At 39.8% G+C, this 24,146-nt stretch overlaps 1 protein-coding gene across 1 annotated transcript in view; it reads left to right on the forward strand.

Moving 5' to 3' along the window:
• The window catches only part of CTNNA3 (catenin alpha 3), a 711,430-nt gene that overhangs the window by 375,422 nt on the left and 311,862 nt on the right, over positions 1–24,146 (forward strand). Inside the window, exons 8-9 of the mRNA XM_026714519.2 lie at positions 15,800–15,880; positions 19,042–19,194. Coding sequence (XP_026570304.2) covers positions 15,800–15,880; positions 19,042–19,194 — 234 coding nt within the window. The remainder of the gene's footprint in view (positions 1–15,799; positions 15,881–19,041; positions 19,195–24,146) is intronic.

The raw sequence follows: 24,146 nt of genomic DNA on the forward strand, positions 1-24,146 counted from the left end.
TCTTCTTTACATTTTCATATCCTGATGTTCACCTGAAATCTGTGTGTGAACTCTTGGCCTACGCTTTGTTTCCAGTTGCCTGTTGTGTTTGCTGCTTTGTAATCCTTGACTTTGTCAGTGGTTGGAATGTCTTGCTGTCTTAATATCCCTGAGAAAAGACAAACAATGATGCATTCTGATTGTCTGTTCTGTTGCCATCTACAAAGGAGTGAAGCATCACCTTTGTCCTCTTGCAGAGATAGAAGGCAGAGGTCTGTGAGATGGAATTATTTCAATTCTCCTTTGTCTTTGAGTTGGCTCTGCACATGGCTTTTTAGAAGCAGAGATGTGATGAGGAATGATAAACTGAGAATGCAATCTTGCATATAGTTCTCTAGGGTATATTTCTTATGGAATTTAATTCCACATAAGAAATTATGTTAAAATACTTTTTAATTGCATAGGTTTTCTTTCCCTAATCTGAAGAGGGGAAGGCTGGAAGTTAATGGTTAAAATCCTTCAGTAGTTGCCATTTTCAGTCCCCTGACTTTAATGCAACTTAGGATTTATCGCACACATATCTCCTTAGTAAATGTATTTTTCAGATTAGATTTGCTAACATTAGGATGCATGCTTATGTAAATTCATTTATAGCTTTATTGAAGGAGCAGGTTGAATCAAAGACAGTAGGATAATATTTTGATTACAATATTTAAAGAATACATGACAAGGCTGGTTTGGCACAACTCTTTTGGCATGCCATACAAAAAAGAAAACAGTCGTAAAAGAAATTGTCAGATATGTTTTCATACTTTTCAGCACATCCACACGAACACCATTAGTGGGAACCTTTTATATGAGCTATTTTAAATTAGCACTGAATCTGGCTGTAGAATGTTTGGTATGAATATGAGTGGTATACATACAGGTAGTCCTTCAGTTACAGCTGTAACAGAACCTGCAATTGTGTGTGTGGGGGGGGGGGTGTATTGTTGTTTTTATGGTTGTACATTGATTCTTATTTATTTAGTTATTTTGGTAAGCCAGCCAGAGTCACTGAGAGTGACTGGGTGGCCGTGTAACTTTTCTAAACAAACCAACGAAGAAACTTACCCATTAGGTATCTGATATTACCTACATTACGTATCTGATATTAACACAGTAGAGAAAGTCCAGAAATATTTCACAAGAAGAGTTCTCCACTCCTTTACTCATTGCAGAATATCTTATGCCACCAGACTTGAAATTCTAGACCTAGAAAATCTAGAGCTACGCCACCTTCGGGCCGATCTAAGTATAGTATATAAAATCATACACTGCAATGTCCTACCTGTCAATGAATACTTCAGCTTCAACCATAACAATACAAGAGCAAACAGATACAAACTCAAGGTTAATCGCACCAAACTTGATTGCAGGAAATACGACTTCAGCAACAGAGTGGTCAATGTCTGGAATACTCTGCCTGACTCTGTGGTTTTTTTCCCCAAACCCCAAAAACTTAAACCTTAGACTGTCTACTATTGACCTCACCCCTTTCCTAAGAGGTCTGTAGGGGGCGTGCATAAGCGCACCAACATGCCTACCGTCCCTGTCCTATTGTTTCTTTTATATATTTTTTTTCTTATATGTATCCATGTATTCATAACCATGTTTTTACTTATACCTATTATCTTGTAAGCGATTGACAAATAAAAATAAATAAATAGGATCGAATGTCGGGACAAATGTGAAATGTTCTGCCTCAAGTGCACTTGTTAAATGAATGTATGGGTTGTGGAGCATGGGGTGCCTTAGCGATAGGGGAGATCCTGGGAGGTCTGGTGCAGAGACTATGTGATGACCCGTAGTCTCTCAAAATAACCCCAAACCCAAAACATATATTAAAGTCCGGTAAAGCCTTCAACTTAAACTCACTGTTTTATTAGGCACAGTTTAAAGTCACAAAAGTAAATAATGAGGCAAACAGAAAACCAAAACAAACCGCATTGATGAGAGTTCCGAAGCAATCCAAGATAACTAATCATAAACTCCAGGAAAATAACCGAGAAAATTCCATGGGAAAAACGCCAGCAAAGATAAACCTCTTTCAAGGTGAACACTAAATTGACTCCTGCAAATTCTAACTGCGCAGTTGCAAACTTATATACATGGCTCCCACCTGCAAGCCACGAGGAGGATCATGGTAATCTCCTCCTGAGTAGACCTCGCTTTTCCCTGATCCTCTCCTCCCTGGGTGACCTAGGATGGATAGGGGATGGGCCTGGATCCTCCTCTGACTGCTCAGCCGGCCTCTGCCCTTCCCCAGCCTCCACCACCACCTCTGGAGCCACACTCCCACTCCCTGTTGGCTGTTCCTCCTCTTCCTCAGAGTCCGTCTCCACCAGGGGCATGACAGACTAGCTGACCTGTCTTGGGCCTCCCAAGGCTTCTCCTACCCTCGGAGATATCCCATGTTCTGCTTCCTGCCCCTTGGCGTCCTACATGTTCCTCCCCACCTCCGTCATCATTTATCTTTTACCGTAGACCACTTCCCCTTTCTGGAAACTCCACCTCTCAGTGTCCCTGGACTGCACGCCTGTGGCCCAGAAACAATTTTCAGAGTGGCGGTAACGAATTGTGGGTCCTTCAAAAAGGAGCTTCCTTCCAAAAGGGAAGGAAGAACGTAGCCTAGAAAAGACTCTTGTTCTTCTGCCTCCCACTGGCTCCCAAGGGTGCCCTCCACACAGCTGGTTGCCTTGCCAATGAGAAACAATGGGGAAGGAAATGCTGGGCCGGCCGGCCTTTTCTGATTCTGCTGCTGCCCTTCCTCTGGCTGAGGTGACCCCAACTTTCTGGGGCAAAAAAGGGGGGCAATTCCTTTGCCTTCTGGAACCTTCTGTCTAATCAGCTGGCTGTCAGGAGGCTGGGAAGCTCTCCTGGCTCTGGCTGGGCTTTTGGGAAGCCAGGCCTTGCATGCAAAGTCAGCAGCTTCGGGATGAGCTTCCCCAAACCCCACCTTTGCTTTAACCCCCTCCCTCGCCCCCAAAGTTAAAAAAGGGCTGGGGGAGGCAGATTCACGATCTTTCTCCTCCCTCTCCCCCAATTAGCTGCAAAAACTAGATTCCCCACCTCTGGCCTCCAATCTCCAAATGCTTTTCAAAATCTTACCTTGACTCAAGGCTGAAGAGTAGAGGAAAGGAAGCAAGCAAGCGAAGAAAATCTTTCTTTCTTTTTAACTTGAAGGAAAACAATCATCTCAAAAAGTTTACTTTAGCACCCAGCTAGGACTCCTCTAAAGGCTGTTTACTATTTGGCTCTAGAGGTGAATCTTAACTGGGTCCCAAAGGCAGTCAGGCAGTCAGGCAAACAGCAAAAACCAAAACAAAAAACAACCCTTTCCAAGGACTCATCTTCTGCCTCATTTGCTGTTCGTGTTGTGCTCTAACCCAGCAATCCCCAATCTTTCCAGCTTGGTGGCCTGGCCTGGTGCGAGGGCCGTGGGGAGGCATGTGAAATGGCACAAATAGAATTTCACACCCGAGCAGAGGGTGCTTGCGCTTACGCACAAAGGTTGTTTGAGCTTACTCACGAAGCTCCACTCGCAAGTGGCAGGCATTTGAGCAGAAAGCATTGTGCTTGTGTGCGAAGCTCCACTTGTGAGAGTGGAGGGCACTTGAGTGGAAGGCACTTGTATTTGTGTGCGTGAATGGAACTTCATGCACAAGTGCAAGCGCCCTCCGCTTGCATGAGTGGAGCTTTGTGTGCGTGTGTGCACTTTCCCGCCACTCATGTGAGTGGTGCTTTATTTACCCATTTCTCCCCTGGCCTGGTTTTGAACAGGCCATGGCCTAGTAGCGGGCTGCGGCCCAGGGATTGAGAACCTAAACTTTTTGAGAGACTAAAAACTAAATATTCTTTAAATCCATTTCAGCTCTTAGCTAGAAACTCAATAGACCAGGAGCAGGGACCAAGAGCCTGAGGCCAAATCAGTCCTTACAATAATAATCATCAAAGTCAGCCTCTGAGAAACAGCCAATTCCCAGTCCATTGGCATAGGCAGAAAAAAAGATTTGAACTTGGAACCAATTTATTTTGAGACTTCTAGTTAGCAGTTGTTCTTGGTTTTGCCCTCATCTTTTTTATATTAGATTTGAAACTAATAAAGAACTATTGTGTCCTTGAATACTACTGCCTGCTTTTAGGTGCAAATAATAACAGTCTGGGAAAAACCTGTCCACTTTCATTAAATGTAGGTCAGGTTTGGCCTTAGAGAACTCCATGAAATTCTCAAAATTTGAAGTGTTTTTTTACGCGGTGTCTTCAGGGTATGGTAAAAAAAAATTAGGGTGACAACCAAATTTTTCATGTGCATTACACACATGACACACATTAAAAAATTAAACCTGGGGTCCTTTGGTGGCCCTACTATGGCTACCATATTCATTTTTCTGACCGCACTCTGTAGACATCTCTGGTCATCTATAGTATTTCTTTCAGTACATGAAGATACTTTATAATAAATGAAATGTGGGTTTTTTTTTCCTTTTGGAAGGGAAAGAAGTATCTTACTTCAAATTAAGAGAACTTTGCAAATAACAAGCTTATGCTGAAATTTTCCCATAGTCTTCCAACAACTCTGTTTTCCAAAAGTATCTTTCTTTCTTTGTATGTTTTTTTTCATCAGGCACACTGTTTTGTGTGAGGTAAAAAGTAACTTATTTTGAAAAATGCAAAGAATTGTGATAGAGAACTGTACAGGACAATGCTAAAAATGCCAGCTTTTTTTTAAAAAAAGAAATCATCTAAATCCTTTGTATGATGAAGTGTCTAGGTTGCAGTAATTTTCTCTATCTGTGTTGTACATCTTTGTTTTCAGCCTCTCTTCTCTGGGAAGTAAAACGGTCACCTTTTTTCTACTTCCTGTAACTGCTTTAATGTCACCCCTAGTCTTTCTTTTCATTAGACTAGCCATACCCAATTCCTGCAACCATTCTTCACAAGTTTTAGATTTCAGGCCACTAATCATCTTTGTTGCTCTTTTCTGCACTCTTTCCAAAGTCTCAACATCCTTTTTATAATGTGGTGATCAAAACTAGATGCAGTATTCCAGGTGTGGTTTTACTAAGGCTTTATAAAGCAGTACAACTTCGCAACTTCATTGCTGTTCTTAAACTCCCCTATTATTTTTGTATTTTTTAATTTCCAGAAAGGTGAGGACATTTGAGTTCTTTTGACCTTGACCTTGATCCTAAATCACTGGTTAAGAAGATGGTGGTGGGAACAAAATGGTGGTTGCAGCAAAACCCAGGAAACCTTTCCTTGTTGTGTTATTCTGAGACTGGAACTCCTTCATGTTATTCTTAAATACAGCAGAGTCTTCTTCACAAGTGTTGCATATGAATGAAGGATATTGGTAGTAATGAACCTGCTCTCACTTACTTTTAATGAAGAAACTTACCCCAGGAAAATTCTGGCAAAGGCACAGAGTGATCCAATGCCATCTCAGGATTTGTGTCTGTATCCTATGTTATACAACTTACATTTAGAGTCATACATTATTACACTGCTGAAAAAAATAAAGGGAACACTTAAGCAAGACAATATAACTCCAAGTCAATCACACTTCTGTGAAATCAAACTGTCTACTTAGGTAGCAACACTGATTGACAATCAATTTCACATGCTGTTGTGCAAATGGAATAGACAACAGGTGGAAAACATAGGCAGTTAGCAAGACATCCCCAATAAAGGAGTGGTTCTGCAGGTGGTGACCACAGACCACTTCTCAGTTCCTATGCTCTCTGGCTGATGGTTTGGTCACTTTTGAATGCTGGCGGTGCTTTCACTCTAGTGGTAGCATGAGAAGGAGTCTACAACCCACACAAGTGGCTCAGGTAGTGCAGCTCATCTAGGATGGCACATCAATGCGAGCTGTGGCAAGAAGGTTTGCTGTGTCTGTCAGCATAGTGTCCAGTGCATGGAGGTGCTACCAGGAGACAGGCCAGTACATCAGGAGATGTGGAGGATGCCATAGGAGGCCAACAACCCAGCATCAAGACTTCTACCTCCGCCTTTGTGCAAGGAGGGACAGGAGGAGCACTGCCAGAGCCCTGCAAAATGACCTCCAGCAGGCCACAAATGTGCATGTGGCTGCTCAAATGTCCAGAAACAGACTCCATGAGAGTGGTATGAGGGCCTGACATCCACAGGTGGGGGTTGTGCTTACAGCCCAACACCGTACAGGATGTTTGGCATTTGCCAGAAAACACCAAGATTGGCAAATTCACCACTGGTGCCCTGTGCTCTTCACAGACAGACGTGACAGGGTCTGGAGACGCCGTGGAGAACATTCTGCTGCCTGCAACATCCTCCAGCATGACCGGTTTGGCAGTGGGTCAGTAATGGTGTGGGGTGGCATTTCTTTAGGGGGCTGCACAGCCCTCCATGTGCTCACCAGAGGTAGCCTGACTGCCATTAGGTACCGAGATGAGATCCTCAGACCCCTTGTGAGACCATATGCTGGTGCGTTTGGCCCTGGGTTCCTCCTAATGCAAGACAATGTTAGACCTCATGTGGCTGGAGTGTGTCAGCAGTTCCTGCAACACGAAGGCATTGATGCTATGGACTGGCCTGTCCGTTCCCCAGACCTGAATCCAATTGAGCACATCTGGGACATCATGTCTCGCTCCATCCACCAATGCCACGTTGCATCACAGACTGTTCAGGATTTGTGGGATGCTTTAGTCCAGGTTTGGGAGGAGATTCCACAGGAGACCATCCACCACCTCATCAGGAGCATGCCCAGGCATTGTAGGGAGGTCATACAGGTACATGGAGGCCACACATACTACTGAGCCTCATTTTGACTTGTTTTAAGGACATTACATCAAAGTTGGATCAGCCTGTAGTGTTTTTTTCCACTTCAATTTTGAGTGTAACTCCAAATCCAGACCTCCATGGGTTGCCAAATTTGATTTCCATTGATAATTTTTGTGTGATTTTGTTGTCAACACATTCAACTATGTAATGAACAAAGTATTTAATAAGAATATTTCATTCATTTAATTTATTGTAATTTTGGAAGTTTTCGATCATGTTGTAGTATAGGTTATATTAGTCTTTCCTCCTCTATACTACCTGTTTATCTTATTTGTATTTCCATAGAATGTAATTTTGAAACATTTGGGGGTAGTTTATCATAGAAACAAACACTAGTGCAATTTGGGGACCACTTCCCCCAAATAAAAATTGCTCCAATAAACAGTAAATTGATATCAATGTGATTCCAATTCTTTGGTTTCAATTTGAGAATGTTTCTTAACCCTTTAATTTATAGATTTTGGTTCATTTACAATTTTAGATATTCATTTCTCTCTGTATTTGCATATACTACTTTTTATTAGGTATTTGCAGATTAGAGGACTATATAGTCTACTGTTCTTTCCAACAGTCTGCAACAGCCTCCTTTCTGTTTTAATCAGAATTTTCCACTAGTGACTTATAGCATTGAGAATTATCTACCCAATGTTGTGAATAAGGACATCTTTTACATTGCCTCAGTGACGGCTGAGAGATATTCTAAGGCACAATATGTAAATAAATAAGTAATAAATAAAGTAAATAAATAAATGATAGTAGTCTTCCAGTACTCAAATAAGAGGGGGTCAATTTATTCTCTAAAGTACACGAGGACAAGACAAGAAATAACACATGGAAGATCATTAAAGAGAGATCCAACCTAGAATTAAGGAGAAATTTTCTGGTAGTGAAGCCAACTACTCAGTGGATTGGCTTACCTCTGAAAATTATGGGTGCTCCATCACTGGAGGTTTTCAAGAAGAAACTGGATAACCACTTTGCCCAGAGTACTTGATCAAGGGTTTTGACTAAAAGACTTCCAATGTCCCTTCCAACCATATTATTATTGTTATAGTTATAGATTTAATCTTCAATTCGATTCACAATTGGGACTTGTAAAAATTTAACAGTTTAAATCCTATTGGCAATTCTGTGTAAGGTAGTTTTTTGCAGTCAGAATATTCAGGTATTGTTGTTGTTGTTGTTGTTGTTATTGTTATTCTGTCTTCTAATAACTGGGGAAAGTGTCTGTATCTCCCTTGAGTATTCTTTGCACATTTTGTACTTTGTATCATGATTCTTAGGAATTTATTTGTTGCTTGAAAAATTGAAAGGTATTAAATGGCAAATTCACATAATGATTGAAGCAAACTTCTCACCGCACCCCTCTCTTCAAAGTGTTGGTGAGGTATGAGAAAGACAGAATGCCCTGTAATAAATAGTTTTCTCCCTTTCTGAAGCCAATAAATCAATGTTTAATGTTCTGAAGCATTTCAAAATTCTCAGAGTCACCATTGGGACAAAAATAAACGCATGTGTCAATTAAAGTTGAACAGTTGAGAGTGGCTAATTATAATTATTGTTTCTGTGGAAAGAAGATTGCCATTTTTGCAATGTCTGTACTATTTATTATGAAAACTCAGTGAAACAAATAATTATTTAAATGAATATCTGTAGACTAGAAGGGTCTTTTGTGTGTTATTTTGGCTTTCTTAATGATTTTGACTCTCCACTTAATGTCTATGTTTCTTTAATGTAGAAAAGAAAGAAAAATGAAGTCCCATTTCTCAATACATGCATTTATCTTTCACGTTGTTTTAGAAATGTTTAAGCAAAGCTATTTGTCTCATTAGGCACAGAATTGCTCATAGGAAAGAGCAGTTACAACAGCATGGGTGACTCGGAAGTAAGGCTGCAGGGTAATGGCCCCTCCTTTAAGAAGATAAAAGCCAGTTGTGAAATTAACCTTCTTTGCAGAAGGCAAAGACGTTTTGAACTCAGCCTTGTGGACATTACAGTTGGTATTCTTCTGTGAAGAAACAGGATTCTTAGCTGAAACTTAAACAGATTATACTGCTGCCTTTGTCTTGTGTTTGCTCTCTTGGAACCAGGTTTGGGTCAGAACACTATGTCACTAAAAGACACAAATGAAGAATATATGATAGATTTGGAGACCCTTATTAATATTATTGGGTAGCTGCAGAACTTCTACTGAAAATAAATAAATAAATTAATTAGTAACTGACTGAACAAATACACTCAATATGTAGTCCCCAATGGTATTATATCTACAGGGAGAGAAGTATGCAGTGGGGCACCCCAAGGTACTGTTTTAGGCCTAGTACTACTCTTCAACATCTTTATAATTGATCTTGATGAGGGGATAGGAAAGGAACTCATCAAATTTGCAGATAACAGAAAGCTGGGGTAAATAGCCAACATTTTAGAACAGAGATCTCATTCTTGCGGCCCGTGGGCCAATTGTGGCCTGCAGGACGATATCCTGTGGCCCCCACCGTGATATGAAAGTATAATATTAGTGTATAATATAAATATAAAGTATAATATAAAGTATAATATTATGCGGCCCAGCCTCACCCAGACTCTGCCTCCAGCAGCCCCCAGGTAAATTGTGTTTGAGACCCCTGTTGTAGAAGATAGGATTTAGATCCAGAAGTATTTTGACTGACTTGAATATTGGGCCCTATCCAACAAATAGCATTCGGTGATGAAAAGAGCAAGATTTTACACCTAGGCAAGGAAAACCAAATGCAGTTATAGAATAGGTACTGCCTGGCTGAACAACAATAACTGTGACGGGAATCTAGGAGTCCTTAAATATCAGCCAGCAGTGTGCTGAGCTACCAAAAAAAACCTAATCTAGTCCTAAGCTGCATTGACAGAGGACCAGTATCAAGATCACGTGAACTGTTTGTACTGCTTTATACTGCTTTGGTAAGACCCCATTTGTAATATTGCATCCAGTTTTGGTCATCACAATACAAAAATATGTTGAAATTCTAGAATTCAAAGAAAAGCAGCAAAGACGATTAGGGGGCTCAAGGCTAAAACATGCTGAATAGTTGCAGAACTAGGCAAGTCTAGTCTAATGAAGAGATGGACTAGGTTTGATATGATAGTAATCTTCCAATATTTGAGGGATTGTCACAGAGAAGAGGGGGGCAACCTATTTTCCAAAGCATCTGAGAGTAGAACAAGAAGTAACGGTTGGAAACTTATCAAAGAGAGGTCTAGAACTAAGAGAAGTTTCTTGACAGAACAATTAATCAGTAAAGTGTCTTGACTTAGAAATTGTGGGTGCTCCATCACTGGAGGTTTTTAAGAAGAGATTGGACAGTCATTTGCCTGGAATGATATAGATATCCTGCTTAAGTAGGGGGTTGGAGTAGAAGACCCTCTAAGGTCCCTTCCAACTCTGTTATTCTGTTATTTAACAGTGACTTGGTTATCACATGACATGTCATTAACACTAAGAGATTAGGTTTATGGTGCAAAGTGCCGATTTCCTGAATTTTGTGTAGTAAATGCTATTATTTTTGGCATACAACTTTCCCAAAAGAATATTTTAAGTTAAACTGGCTCCTTGGATATGCTTAAAAATCAACAAAACATATGCTTTTTATATATTTTAGCAATAATTTTAGACTTTAGAAGCGATTTCTGTTTTCCAACTGGAATTGTATCAGATTAATTGGAGGAAATGACTAAGAAATAACCTCTACTTTATGCCCAATTTTGTTTCTACCTGGAACACTGACATACACACTAGCAAATACCTTGCAGAGGAAACTCAAGATACCTGGTCGACAACTCAACCCACTCAATAAACTCCCCAGAACAATTCCTCCAATGCATCAATCACACCAAAATCAACAAGGAAGAAATTATGGTCTCCTTCGATGTCACCACTCTCTTCACCTCAGTTATGATTGACCTGGATAAGCAAACCATACACCATCTACTCACTAAACACCAACCCATAAAGATGATGCCACTACAGAACACTCCATCTTCACAGAAACCATCATGAAACTCCTGGATCTATGCCTCAACATATACTTCACTTTCAGTGGGAAAATCTATAAGTAAATGCAAGGTGCTCTGATGGGATCAACCATATCAGGCCTAATGGTAAATAGCAGTCATGCAGCAACTCGAATCCATAACTCTCCCCACCATCCAACCAAAATTCTGGACTTGCTACATTGATGATAGCTCAGATATCAATGAAAGCTCCCAAATTGAATAACACAAATTGAATGACAAATAACACCTACTCAATAATATATTCCCTGGGATCAAATTCATATGCGAAGAGGAAACAGACATCAGGCTCCTTGATGTTGATATAAAGAGACTAGACAACAAAGAACTAGAAACCCAGGTCTACTACAAATCCACACACATGGACCAGATCCTCAGCTTTGCAAGAAATCACCCACTGCACATAAAAGAAGCTGTGTTCAAGGACCAGGACACACTGTGGCACCACAACACTAAGGAAAATGGAAGAGAAATGGCTGCTCAATGCCTTCATCCATAATAGCTATCCAAAAAACTTCATATTCTGACACACAGCACCAAACTACACCACACCACACCACACAGCCAACCACCACACAAAAAGTAACCCTACTATACACAAAAAGAGTATAGGAAACGGCAGCCAGAATTCTCCAACCCCAGGTATAACAATAGCCCACAAATCCACAGCTCCACTACACCAAGAATTATCCAGAACCAAAGGCAAAATACAAAAGGATGAGAGAAGCAATGTCATCTACAAAATCAACTGTAATCATTGCAACCAATTCTATGAGGGATAACTATCACATCAGTTAAAAACCAGGATCCAAGAACAGTGGCTGGCATTCAAACACCATGATCCCAAATTCGTAATCTCTACCCACACTGACACCAAACAGCACCAGTTCGATTGGAGCAACACAAAAATAATCGGCCATGCTACCACCCACCACACTTGTGAATTCATTGAAGCCTGGCATTCCACAAGCAATTCCATTAACAGACACATTAAGCTACAACCAGCCTATGAACCCCTCAGAATCCAAATCAACTGCACAGCCAACCAAAGACAGCCCTGGCACTCAAACAACCCACGCAACCCATCCCATCTCCCAATGACCCTGGCCTGATGTAATCTCCTTATCACAAGACCCATCACAAGACCCACAGATGACTCATAGCTCCATCACAAGACCCTCCCCTGAAACCCTTATAAACAGAAGAACACAGATACTGACATCCCCTAAACTCTCCTGAAGATGTTATCTAGCCTGGTGATGAAACGTTCGGAAACCAATCCACAAGGTCAAAGAATAAACTCTCACCCTCAAACTCTGCCTTCACTGACTCCATCCTTACATGAAAGAGGTAGCTCAATAGGGCTACAAGATAGATAAAGAACAGGTAGACGTTGTAATAAAGACTTAAAAGAACTGTTCTTATTTCTGAGAATGAAGAGGGAAAGAATATCCTAGAGGACCAGTAAGAAAACCTCCGCTGTTTTATTATTCTTAAGTGTTACTAATTTTTAACATTGTTACTAAAAAAAGGGAACTGTTTGAAATCATGTCCCGTCTGAGTCATGGGACTTATGATCTGTACCCAAAGTTACAGCCACTGTAGCACACCAAATGTCACAGGAATAAAATGCAGGTGTTTGACAACCACCACCACAGTTTATGACCATAATTCCAGGCTCAATTCTGGTCATAAGTCAAAGACTATCTGCATCAGAAGAACACGAAGAAGCTACAGATTCAGCTGCTTTTGAGGAGGGTGTATGGAAAGTGAATTGAATTAATCGAATATTGATGGTTAAAGAAGCAGTTGCCAACCAGCACTGGTAGGCCGCGAGAAAATTTTGGTGGGCCACAGAGAAATCTCACCCCCAGAGCACCCCCCCCAAAGCAATTAATCCAGGCTGTGCAGAAATACAAGGCTGAGTTGCCCACATGGCCCATGGGAACCCTTCCCGGCCGCTCACTCCTTACCCGGTAAACTTGCCTGATAAATTGCTATTTTCCCTTTTTCCAACCATCACCTGTTCTGCTATGCCAGGAGATTTAGATTAGCTGGGAAGCAGGAAATGGTTGGATTTCTTGCTTTCTAACTAGTCTTTAGATCTTCAGCTCTGCTTTTAAGCACAGCCGAACCTCCCTTAGGACTGAAGGTTCTATTATTCAGTGCAGACTCATGGCAAGCAAATTTTATGTGACAGACTCAGGTAGCCGATGGCAGATAGATAGATCACTGAATGATTCTGTGAGCAATTCAATCTGCCTGCCTGCTTTTCCTGATTTGGGGTAAAAGTTGCTCTTTTTTAAATAAAAAAAATCAATATTTATATAAATATTTATAATATTTACATACTAAGCCATGTCCAGCCAGTCACATGACCACCAAGCCACACCCACAAATTAGACCACGCCTGCAGAACCTGTTAGTGGTCCCTGGGATTTACAATTATGAGTTTTGTGGTCCCTGAGGTCCAAAACATTGGAGACCCCTGGGTTAAAGTATGGGAGGAATTGGTGTCTCAGATGTGACTGCAGCATTAGGTTGCATGAAAAATACATAGAGAACGTAAGAGTATTTGTCAGTTGATTTACAGCATTTGTGATGGTTTTGAATTGGTTGAAAAGCCAATATTAATGCCCACTGTATCTTCAGAAACCATAGGCTAGTTGTGATTTTATGAAGAATGGGGATTTGAAAGACATTGCGCTAATCCTTGTAAAATTCCAGGACTCATTAAATTTTTGAAATGGCAATTCTTATGGAATAACTGAGGAAAATTAAGTTTTAAAGCCAGCAAATGAAGATTTCAGACCTCAGTGAACAGTCTGAATGAACAAGAATGGTTAGTCACAGGATTGGACAGCTTATGTCGTTGTTCTTTATTGGTTGCTTTTGCTTTTACATGACAAGTGACTCCTTCCTTGGACTGTACTGTATCTCTTTATTCAGCACCATTTCTCCTCATCTTTTGTGTATGTCTCTCCGTGCCTCCCTTAGGGGAAGTATAACATTACACTGATCCTTTAATGCTGCTTTCCCTAAATTGATGCTCTCCAGAACTCATAATTTTCACCTAACGTGTCCTTTGTAAAGCTAAAATCTTACATATCTGAAGAGCACCAGATTGCGGAAAGCAGGTTTAAAAGATTCTCCATGCAGTCATTCCTTTAGAGATTCAGATATGGCGAGGTACCATTGCTTCCATATTGCTTTCATTATGGATATTTTCCCACTATTAAGTGCTAATGTGCTCAAGCCGACTTCATATGCTGACACATCTTGGAAATTTACTAGACCATGTAATCGGGTGTAGAAGTGTAAAACATAAAAGAGCTAGATAAAATTTAATTTCATTAAATAGTAAAGGATGAATTTCCTCTATAAATTCAAATCATTAAGACCAAACGGTGTTATATGTAATACTTCTGGTTAAGTTAAAGTGAGGCCAATACCTTTTTTGATCAGTCTAGGATCTAATAAAGGCTTTGCTGGTGATCTGTTTAGAGGTCCTTTCCACTGCTTAACTGTCCCAGCATCACTGAAGCACTTCGTGTTGGTGCTCAGTTACTGTAGATGGGTTGTCCAGTTTCCTGTTCCTCTTAAACTATTTTCATCAAGGCCACTTCATAGAGATATAGTAGTATACTTGGGCTATCCCATAGTATTTGTGTGTGTGTGTCTGTGTGTGTGTATGTGTACATTCCTGCAGTACTATAGACATTCCAACCAGTTTGTAAAAGTTCATCAACACAATCTCTGCTTATGATTATATTTATGCTACTCCTTGTATAGTACTTCAACGAAACCTTATTTTGTGTTCTCATTCTTCAGGCATTTAATTTATATTCATCATCAATATGAAGAAATGATGAAGTCCCCATTGTAATCTAGACTCTGCAGCCTAGATTCTTCTTCTCTTCTCTTCTCTTCTCTTCTCTTCTCTTCTCTTCTCTTCTCTTCTCTTCTCTTCTCTTCTCTTCTCTTCTCTCTTCTCCTCTCCTCTCTTCTCTCTTCTTTTTTCTTTCTCTCTCCTCAAAAGATTGCAATTGGTTTTCATATCAGTGATTAAAATAGTAGAAGCAAAATTACAAGCACTTAACTAGTCAAAACTTATGAGAGTCAAAAAGTGTCCCCTTACTTTCTGAGTTCCAAGTTACATAAGCATCCACCCAGGGATGGGATCCGATCGGTATAACTACCGGTTCTGTTGCTCTGTGTTGCGCGCACATGCGTGAGTTGTGCGAGTCGTGCGCATGCAATTTACAACCTGCTGAGCTGCCTGGACAGCTGAACAGCACTGCGTGCAAGTGTGCCTCTTTTTTCCTGCTTTTTCAACTGCAGCTGTGTCGCGCAGTTGTTGTTTTGGTGGGTGGGCCAAAACAGCAGCAGACACAGAATCGGTTCTGTGTCTGCTGCTCTTCAGAGCTACCAGTTCTGTAGAGCTGAACAGAACCGGTAGAATCCCACCCCTGCATCCACCTCAATATGTATTATTTGTGTGGAAAATGTTCAATACGTGATAAAAGCATGAAGAAGATGGAAAAATAAACATGAAAATACTGTAAATTTAGATCCATGGCTGCATAATGCTTGTACGTGGAACATTGTTTGTGCATGACATGAAAGCTAGCTACAAATTAATATGCTTTATGTATTACTCTACCTGTATTATATTATCGCTGCCTCATTTAATGTAGAGAATAGCTCACAGGGTCAAATAAACCATTTTTGGGGGTGGGGGGTGTACGGGTGATTTAATCAGGCATTTTTGAAATCAGAAACATAATCAGGTTGCTCAAACTATTTTAAAGTGTAATTAATATTTTAGCTTTAAAAGAGTTCAGAAGCGGTATGAAATATGTTAAATATCCTAATTTTATTTGTGTTCCAAATGAGCTTTACTTTTTTCTTCCAGGCTGACAAGAAGGAAAGAGGGAATGCCTTGAATATAGCAATAGATAATATGTGCAAGAAAACAAGAGATCTCCGCAGACAGGTAATCACCCCGGGGACAAAGTGTGTTACATTTATGCAATTAGAATTAGAATTAACTCCATGGATGAGGGTATTAAACAATTACTCACAATATTGAAAAAAAAATAGTGATATTTAAGCAAAAGAGCTACAAATTTAGATGTCATTTCTGCAGATTGTCAAGTGGTTTAAGAACAAAGGGCAATCCCTAGGTATTAATTATTAACTTGGGTTTTTCATTCTTAAACATGAGATTGGAAAATTGGTTGCTACAACATGCTGCACAACAATATTTCTTTTGAAAGAACGGAAAATATCTATTATACTTTTTAAAAAATGCTTTTCATTCCTTATCTATTAGAACCCATAAAATTTTTGAACAATTAGGATTTTTTTTAGTCAGCTGAAGTAGATTTGAAATATTAGATGTGCTTCTACGTCTAATATGATAAGAGCAGGTATTAGCATCTGATAGTGAGCATCTCTACAGCAAGATGCTATGTGTGAGAGGCACCCTTAGCTGCAGCACCCTGAGAAAACCAAATACTTTGCTTTTGCTCCGTGCAGGAAATTAAAGATGCATTCTGACTCATGGAATATCCTTTGAGAGTATCTTTTTCCTTTAACACCATTCTGAAAGCATTTTGTTGTTTAGCATTTTCATATCTGCTGCTAAGAAGCAGGAAATAAACATTTCACAGTGAATAATTTAACCCAATTGCATTAGTAATAGCTTTATTTAAAGGCTGTTTTTACTGATGCAACCCCTCCAATGGAGGTTGCTTGCACCTTTCCCCTTGGCTGGATGTTGTCAATTATTACCTTGTCACTCACCAAACACATCACCGCCTTTCAACCTAGCAGCATGAAAACATACCACGAGATGATTTATGGGCCTCCCACTGGTGGATTGACTTGCTGAATTAACTTTCCAGCAACTTGGATACAAAACAATGTCCAAATTAAAAAAAAACTTTCTGTTGGGTTGATTTTCATTCTCAAAAACTAAGTAAATAGGAAATGGTTTGATTATGCTATGATAGCATTTTGGGCTGGTCTGGTATCAAATAGTGATTTGCACAATATTTAGCATCTGTGAATACATGTTCATATATATGTACGGAGAAACTCAATTATTAGATTTGAACAAAATTCCCTGCCAAAATTGCTGAATAATTCTTCCCTATCTCTAATAAAGATTGCCATTTATGAGTGTCCATGGGAGATCATAGTGAGTGGAATGGGGAACATCTATGCATGTGCATAAACAGGATGTGGTGAGTTGTCCCTTCCTGTTCCCTCAAGTGAAGTTCCTATGTTTTTCCTGGCATTTTTCTGGGTGACCTCCCACAATCTGGAGGGAAGATGGTGGCAGTCTGATTACTGCCACCATCATTTTATTTACAGAGGAATTTCTTTGGCACCTTTAATTCATAGGAAGCAAATGGGTCTTTCTTGTCCTTCTGTAGGTGACAAAGAGGACAGGATGGGTGGCAAACTAAATTCCATTTTTAGAATGAGACTATAGATTTCAAAGGAGTTTTTAAGTGCTGTATTATGTAGATGAAATTCGGGCAAGCCCATTGAGAATAGAAGACAAAAAAGAAAAAGAAAATGTCATTTTTAGGTTATCTCCTCTGGCATAAACATACATACTGACATAAGTACAATACAAATAGAACAAATTAGTGCTAATGATACAAAAAGACAAAAAAAAAGTGTGCCCGTCTGTTCCTGATCTTCATCTATCTCCACATCTCTATAAATGGCCTTCTTGCTTCCCTGATTTTTTTTTTTTCAGGATTAAGGTGAATTTCTTACCTAATACGAGATTTCTTACTTGGAGAGATGCTATTTAACCAAGATGGGAAGCAAAATGGAAATTATTCCCCCCACCCCCCTTAGGAAAGTTTTCCTCCAGAAACCGAAACGTTTTGGGAAGAAAAGGCTCACATATGAACAAATATGGACCCTGATTTCTTATTACACTAACAAATCTGACCCTGTTAACCAACTTCTAGTCCTGGCATGAAACAATCAGGAGTCCTAGCTTGGATATCAGTCTAACTTTTTCCACTCTGATTACTTTAAACTGTTATTGACTGCAACAGGTGCAAAACAGTTAAATAGCATACACTAGTAAGATGATCATTTTCAATAAACATTTGGGGTGAGCGTGCTACAAACTGAATAAAAACTGTTCAAGAAGAAATCTAGTGTACTTTATTTTCCATCTGATAATGGAGATGACTCTTTTGGGTGGGTGGGATATAAAAGAGAAGTTTGAGGACTGTATACAGGTTATCTTCAACTTGCATCAGTTTACTTAGTGCAGTGGTGGGATTCAATTTTTTTTACTACCACTTGGTGGGAGTGGCATGGCTTGGTGGGTGTGGCATGGCTTGGTGGGTGTGGCATGGCTTGGTGGGTGTGGCATGGCTTGGTGGGCGTGGCATGGCTTGGTGGGCGTGGCAGGGGAAGGATACTGCAAAATCTCCATTCCCTCCCCACCCCATTAACCTGCTTTCCAGCTCCATTCTTCTGTCCAGGGCAACCAAAGAAGACCTAGCCAATCAGCTGGGACTCAATGGGAGGCAGAAAATAGAGGGGGTCAGGGCCAGTGAGAGGTGGTATTTGCCAGTTCTTCACTCAAAATTTCCGCTACCGGTTCTCCAGAACTGGTCACAACCTGCTGAATACCACTTCTGACTTAGTGACTGTTTGAAGTTACAATGGCACTGAAAAAATGACTTATGAGCAGTTTTCATACTTATGACCATTGCAGCATCCCCATGTTCACGTGGTCAAAATTCAGCCACTTGGCAACTGACTCATATTTATGACGGTTGCAATATCCCAAGATAATGTGATCACATTTTGTGATCTTCTGACAAGCAAGGTCAATGGGGAAGCCAGATTCACTTAACAACCATGTTACTAACTTAACAACTGAAGTGATTTCACTTAACAACCGTGGCAAGAAAGGTTGTAAAATGGAGCAATGTACTGCCTGTATGACTTGGGATGCTCCTCCCTGACCCAGAACTGTTTGACAGTAATTGGCTCCATAGTGTTAAAGGTTGTACTTATGTGTAGATTTTAGATTGCACTTCGCTGAAAATGCTAAAGTAATATGTAAAGATGTTTTATTTTCAAATTGATAATGGGTTTTTTTGTTTGCAGCTTCGCAAAGCAATAATGGATCATATCTCGGACTCCTTCATGGACACGACTGTGCCACTTCTAGTGCTCACCGAAGCTGCTAAAAGTGGCCATGAAAAAGAAATCAAAGAATATGCTGCAATATTTTCAGAGCATGCACAGAGACTTATCGAGGTGAGGCTAATAGAAATACTCTGGAATATACAGCATACAATGGACTAAGGATTATTTATTTATTTTATTTATCTGATTTGTCAATCGCTTATAAGATAACAGGCATAAGTATAAACATGAGTAAGAATACAGGAAATAGGTATGAATAAATGGGGACAATAGGACAGGGATGGTAGGCACAATGGTGCACTTATGCAAATATATTATATGTCTATATTATACATATATTTGGTTTTTTTTTTTAGCAGGATTTATTGTTTTACGTGTTTTGGTATCGACTGATTTCATTTCATTTCATTGGTGGTCATGTGACTGGCTGAGCATGTCTTGTATGTAAATATTATAAATATTTATATAAATATTGAATTTTTTTATAAAAAAGAGCAACTTTTACCCCAAATCAGGCAAAGCAGGCAGACAGATTGAGTTGGTCACAGAATCACAGATTCATTCAGAAATCTATCCATCTGCCATAGGCTAGCTCAGTCTGTCACATAAAATTTGCTTGCAAGCAAACTCATAAAATTAACTCACAACACACCATGTATGTAAATATTGAATTATTTATATAAAAAAGCAACTTTTATCCAAAATCAGGCAACCAGGCAGATTGAGTTGCTCACACAACCATTCAGTGGTCTATCTATCTGCCATCGGCTAGCTCAGTCTCTCAGATTTGCTTGCTGTGAGTCTGCACTGAATTTGCTTGCAAGCAAACCTTCAGTCCTAAGGGAGATTCGGCTGTGCTTATCTAGAAAGCAAGAAATCCAACCATTTCCTGCTTCCCAGCTAATCTAAATCTCCTGGCACAGCAGAACAGATGATGGTCGGAAAAAGGAAAAACAGCAACTTAGCAGACAAGTTTACTGGGTAAGGAGTGAGTGGGCGAGGAGGGTTCCCATGGGCCATGTGGGCTGAGCAGCCTTGTGTTTCTGCGCAGCCTGGATTAATTGCTTTTGGGGGGTGCTCTGGGGGTGAGATTTCTCTGCGGCCCACCAAAATATTCTCGTGGCCCACCAGTGCTGGTTGGCAACTGCTTCTTTAACCATCAATATTCGATTAATTCAATTCAATTTCCATACACCCTCCTCAAAAGCAGCTGAATCTGTAGCTTCTTCGTGTTCTTCTGATGCAGATAGTCTTCGACTTATGACCAGAATTGAGCCTGGAATTATGGTTGGCAACTGCTGACCTAAGGACTACCTAATTACTATAGCTCAGGGGTGTCAAATTCAATTTCATTGAGGGCCACATCAGGATTGCGTTTGACCTTGCGGGCTGGGTGGGCGTGGCCAGGGTGGGTGTGTCCAGCTTGACATCACTTGTGTCGGGGGTGCCTGTGGCGGCCCAAGCGCTCTGCCAGCAAAAATGGCACTTGGGAGGCTGCGACGGCCTCCTGCAACCCTCTGCCAGCAAAAAGTGGAGCTCAGAAGGGCCACCCTGAGCTCCATTTTTGTTGGCAGAGGGTTGCAGGAGGCCGTTGTAGTCTCCCAAGTGCCATTTTTGCTGGCAAAGGCATGGCAGGCCAGTCCTTGGCTCTTTCTGAAGGTCAGATCTAAGCATCTCATGGGCTGGATTCAGCCCCCAGGCCTTTAATTTGACACCCCTGCTATAGTTGATTCATAAACCCTTTTCCTCAAGGGGATTAGCCAGAATTAGACAGATTCCAAAAATTCAGCATTGATATTGTTTCTTGATGGAATCCTACTATCTATCTCAGATGCAAGGGAAGCCTACAAAGCAAATATGGACCACGGCTGATGCCTGAGACCGATCTTCATCTGGGTGGGGAAATTCACCCTAATGTTTTGAATCAATTGGCCAAGTACACGTAGCTACTATTTTAACACCAGTGCCCTGATGCTCCATTAACTCTGGGCAATGTGGGAAAATAAATAAGTATAAGCCACAATTATCCAAAGTCCTAAACTGAAAGTAGGACTCCCATGGAAAATCATTTTGTCAAGACTTCTTGATTAATTTATTGCCCGATCCCCAATGGTCTATTCCATTCAACACTGGTCAAAAGAAAGAACAGTTGAGCCTTTTAATACTTCGCCAGGAGGTTTCTTTACAGTGGTGGCCAAAGCATACAAGGTGGCCAAAACTTTCTTTGGTATTGAAAGCACTTCTTTTGAGCAATTAGGAGACCTGACTATTTCCACTCTGAACTTCAAAAACTGATTTGTATCTATCGAATTATTTATGGCTGGGTGGAAAATTTACCAAAGTATATAATTTCATATGAGGCATAAATTTGATTTTGCTTAGGGAATGCAAATGTCAAAATACATTGGAAAAAACATTGTGATGCTATTTTACTTTAATATTAATTATTGTATATAGTTTTCTGTTGTTAGCATATTCAGTATAGTATACTTGTTTAGGGAGTTGAAGAGTATGAAGTCACAAAGTGATATTTTTATTTTTCATGTGTGTGCAGAAAAATAATTCAAATAATATTGATTTTCATTCAAGAAAATATTTTTCTTCTGGTACTCATTGGCTCTTTATTAGCATCCATGCCTTTTTTACTGTACAAGCTGGTGTAATTATCTTTTCAGTACTGTGGTACGATATCTGAATATCTGAGCGATTTTGTAATATGTAGCATTGCATTAAACAGGGAAAGAAAAGGAATTATTCAGTTGACTTAAAATAAATGCCATTATTATGGAGGTGATGTCTATGCATGTTAATGAAGAATTGTGCTTTTGAAACATGGTTCATAATCATTCATTGCTTTCTGGTGGTGAGGGGAAAATTTGCAAACAGGGTGTCTGTAAGCAGAATCTTTTTTGTTTTGTTCTGTTTTTCTTCAAACTGGTTCCTCAGGAACAGTAGGTTAGGAATTCTTACCAATAGAAGAAAATGTACGTAGTACAATTCTTATCACTTCCTGGTAGCACTGAATTATGGTGGTGTTGTGGTTCGCTGGCAGGTGTGGACGGTTGAGGACTTAGATGACAGTGAGGACTTAGATGAGGGGCTTGCGTGTGATGCAAGGATGCGGCCAGGACTATTGGAGAGTGGGGTGCTGCCTTCGGAGCTTGTGGAGTCTGGCAGCAGTGATGAAGACGACCCAGGGGTGCCTGTGCTCAGTGCGCATGCGCACAGGGTTACTCGAAGGAAAGAGCAGCTGAAGCAGCATGGGCGACTCAGGAGTAAGGCTGCAAGGTGATGGCTCCTCCCATAAGGGATAAAAGCCAGCCTTTAGGGTTGGCTTCTTTGCAGGAAGCAAAGACGTTCTTTCAACTCAAAGTTCTTATGGAAGTCCTGTTTATTTTGGTTTGTTTTTGGAGACTTTTGGCTTTGGATATTTCTCTGCAACTCCTCTTGCTTTCTTGGCAGCCTTTCACAACCTTGAAAGGGCTTGCTCTTATCTGGGACAATTAGTTTTAATGACTCTTTGCTGTGAATGAACAGAATTCACAGAGATACATTTAAAAGATTTGCTTTTATATATACTTTGTGTTTCTTTGATTTGAACAAAGCTTGGGTCAGAATAGGTGGTTGGTTCAAACTATAGGAGGATACTAGAACAGTTTATATCATGACTTAGATCAGTGCTTTTCCATTTTAGCAACTTTTAAGATGTTGGAAATTCTAGGTGTTGAACTCTGTACATCTTAAAATCGCCAAATTTGAAAAACACTGTCAGATTATATTTTAATGGGATTGTCATTCTTGGGCTGCAGTATTTGGAATGGCCACTAGAAGGTAGTGTTTTAAAAATGTCATTGTTGCCATCTCCTGGCTGGCTGCCTAGATTTCTGCAGTCTTAATTTTGATGGTATGCGTTTTATTGATGAAATTCTTAGTGACAGTCTGGCTGAATAATATGGCTGCAGATGCCGCCAAGCTGCCACTTGAAATGGCATGAGTTGTTTTTTTAAAAAAACACATAGATGTTTTACCCTTGCCCACATCATATTCAAAATGAGGCTTTTAAAGTCTGGGAAATTGCTCAAAATTAATGCACTGCTTCAGACTGTGTATTTGTTAATGTGTGTGCTGGTCTCCAGCCTAAGCTTGTTAATTTCTCCTGGAAAAAAAATCAGAGCCAAGTATGGAAATGCTTTACTAAATTGCAAGCAAAGTGATCTAATCTGAGTAAATATGGATGAAAACAAAAGTGGACCAACCAGACCTAACAAATCAACCGTTCTGCAACAAACTAAGATAGAGGGCAAGTTTAGGATACATTTTTGTTGCTACATAAATCTGGACTGAATAGAGAATGAGATTCATCTCATTTATATTTAGGAACTCAGTATAACTCAATTGTATCCTAATGTTGTGTTGTGAGAAAAGAAAAAGAAAGAAATCCTTTCTTCTTATGAGAAATATAATGAAAGAGAAAAATCATGAAAAAAATTGGTTATCCAGTACTACTATGGGTGACCTTTGTAAACTCTCTTCCATAGAGATCCTGAAAAGCCAAAACAGCTTATGATAAAAAGGCCTGAAACATTTGACTTTAGTGTTTTCAGTTGAAGTACAACTTGTACAAAAGTCTTTAACTGAATTTGAGCTCATAAACGTTGAACTTTTGTGTATGTTTGAAAAGTTGGTTTTAAATTATGCATCCTAAAAATAAGTTTCACTGCAAGACCATGTGAATACAAATAGTATTAGAAACATTATAAACTTCCACAAAATATAAACAGCTGTATCCCATATTTTCTCTGAAAATTTTGAAGTTTGTTCTTCTTTTTGATGAAAATGCTTTTGCATGCATTTACATTTTCTTTAATGATAAGTTATAAATACGAAGTTAGCACTTTAGCAAATTTACCACCCATATATCTTCTTGCACATATTCATTTTTTACTTTCTGTTTTAGCGCACATTTATTCGTTCATGTTATCAATTTATTTTTTCACTTAATCTTTTATTTCTGTTTTACTGCTTCAACTACAATTAGGAAGCACTATAACTGCTGCTACTGC

Source organism: Pseudonaja textilis, chromosome 4 (assembly GCF_049901715.1).
Source record: "Pseudonaja textilis isolate UNSWEBS1 chromosome 4, rPseTex1.2, whole genome shotgun sequence".
Taxonomy (NCBI): Eukaryota; Metazoa; Chordata; class Lepidosauria; order Squamata; family Elapidae; genus Pseudonaja; species Pseudonaja textilis.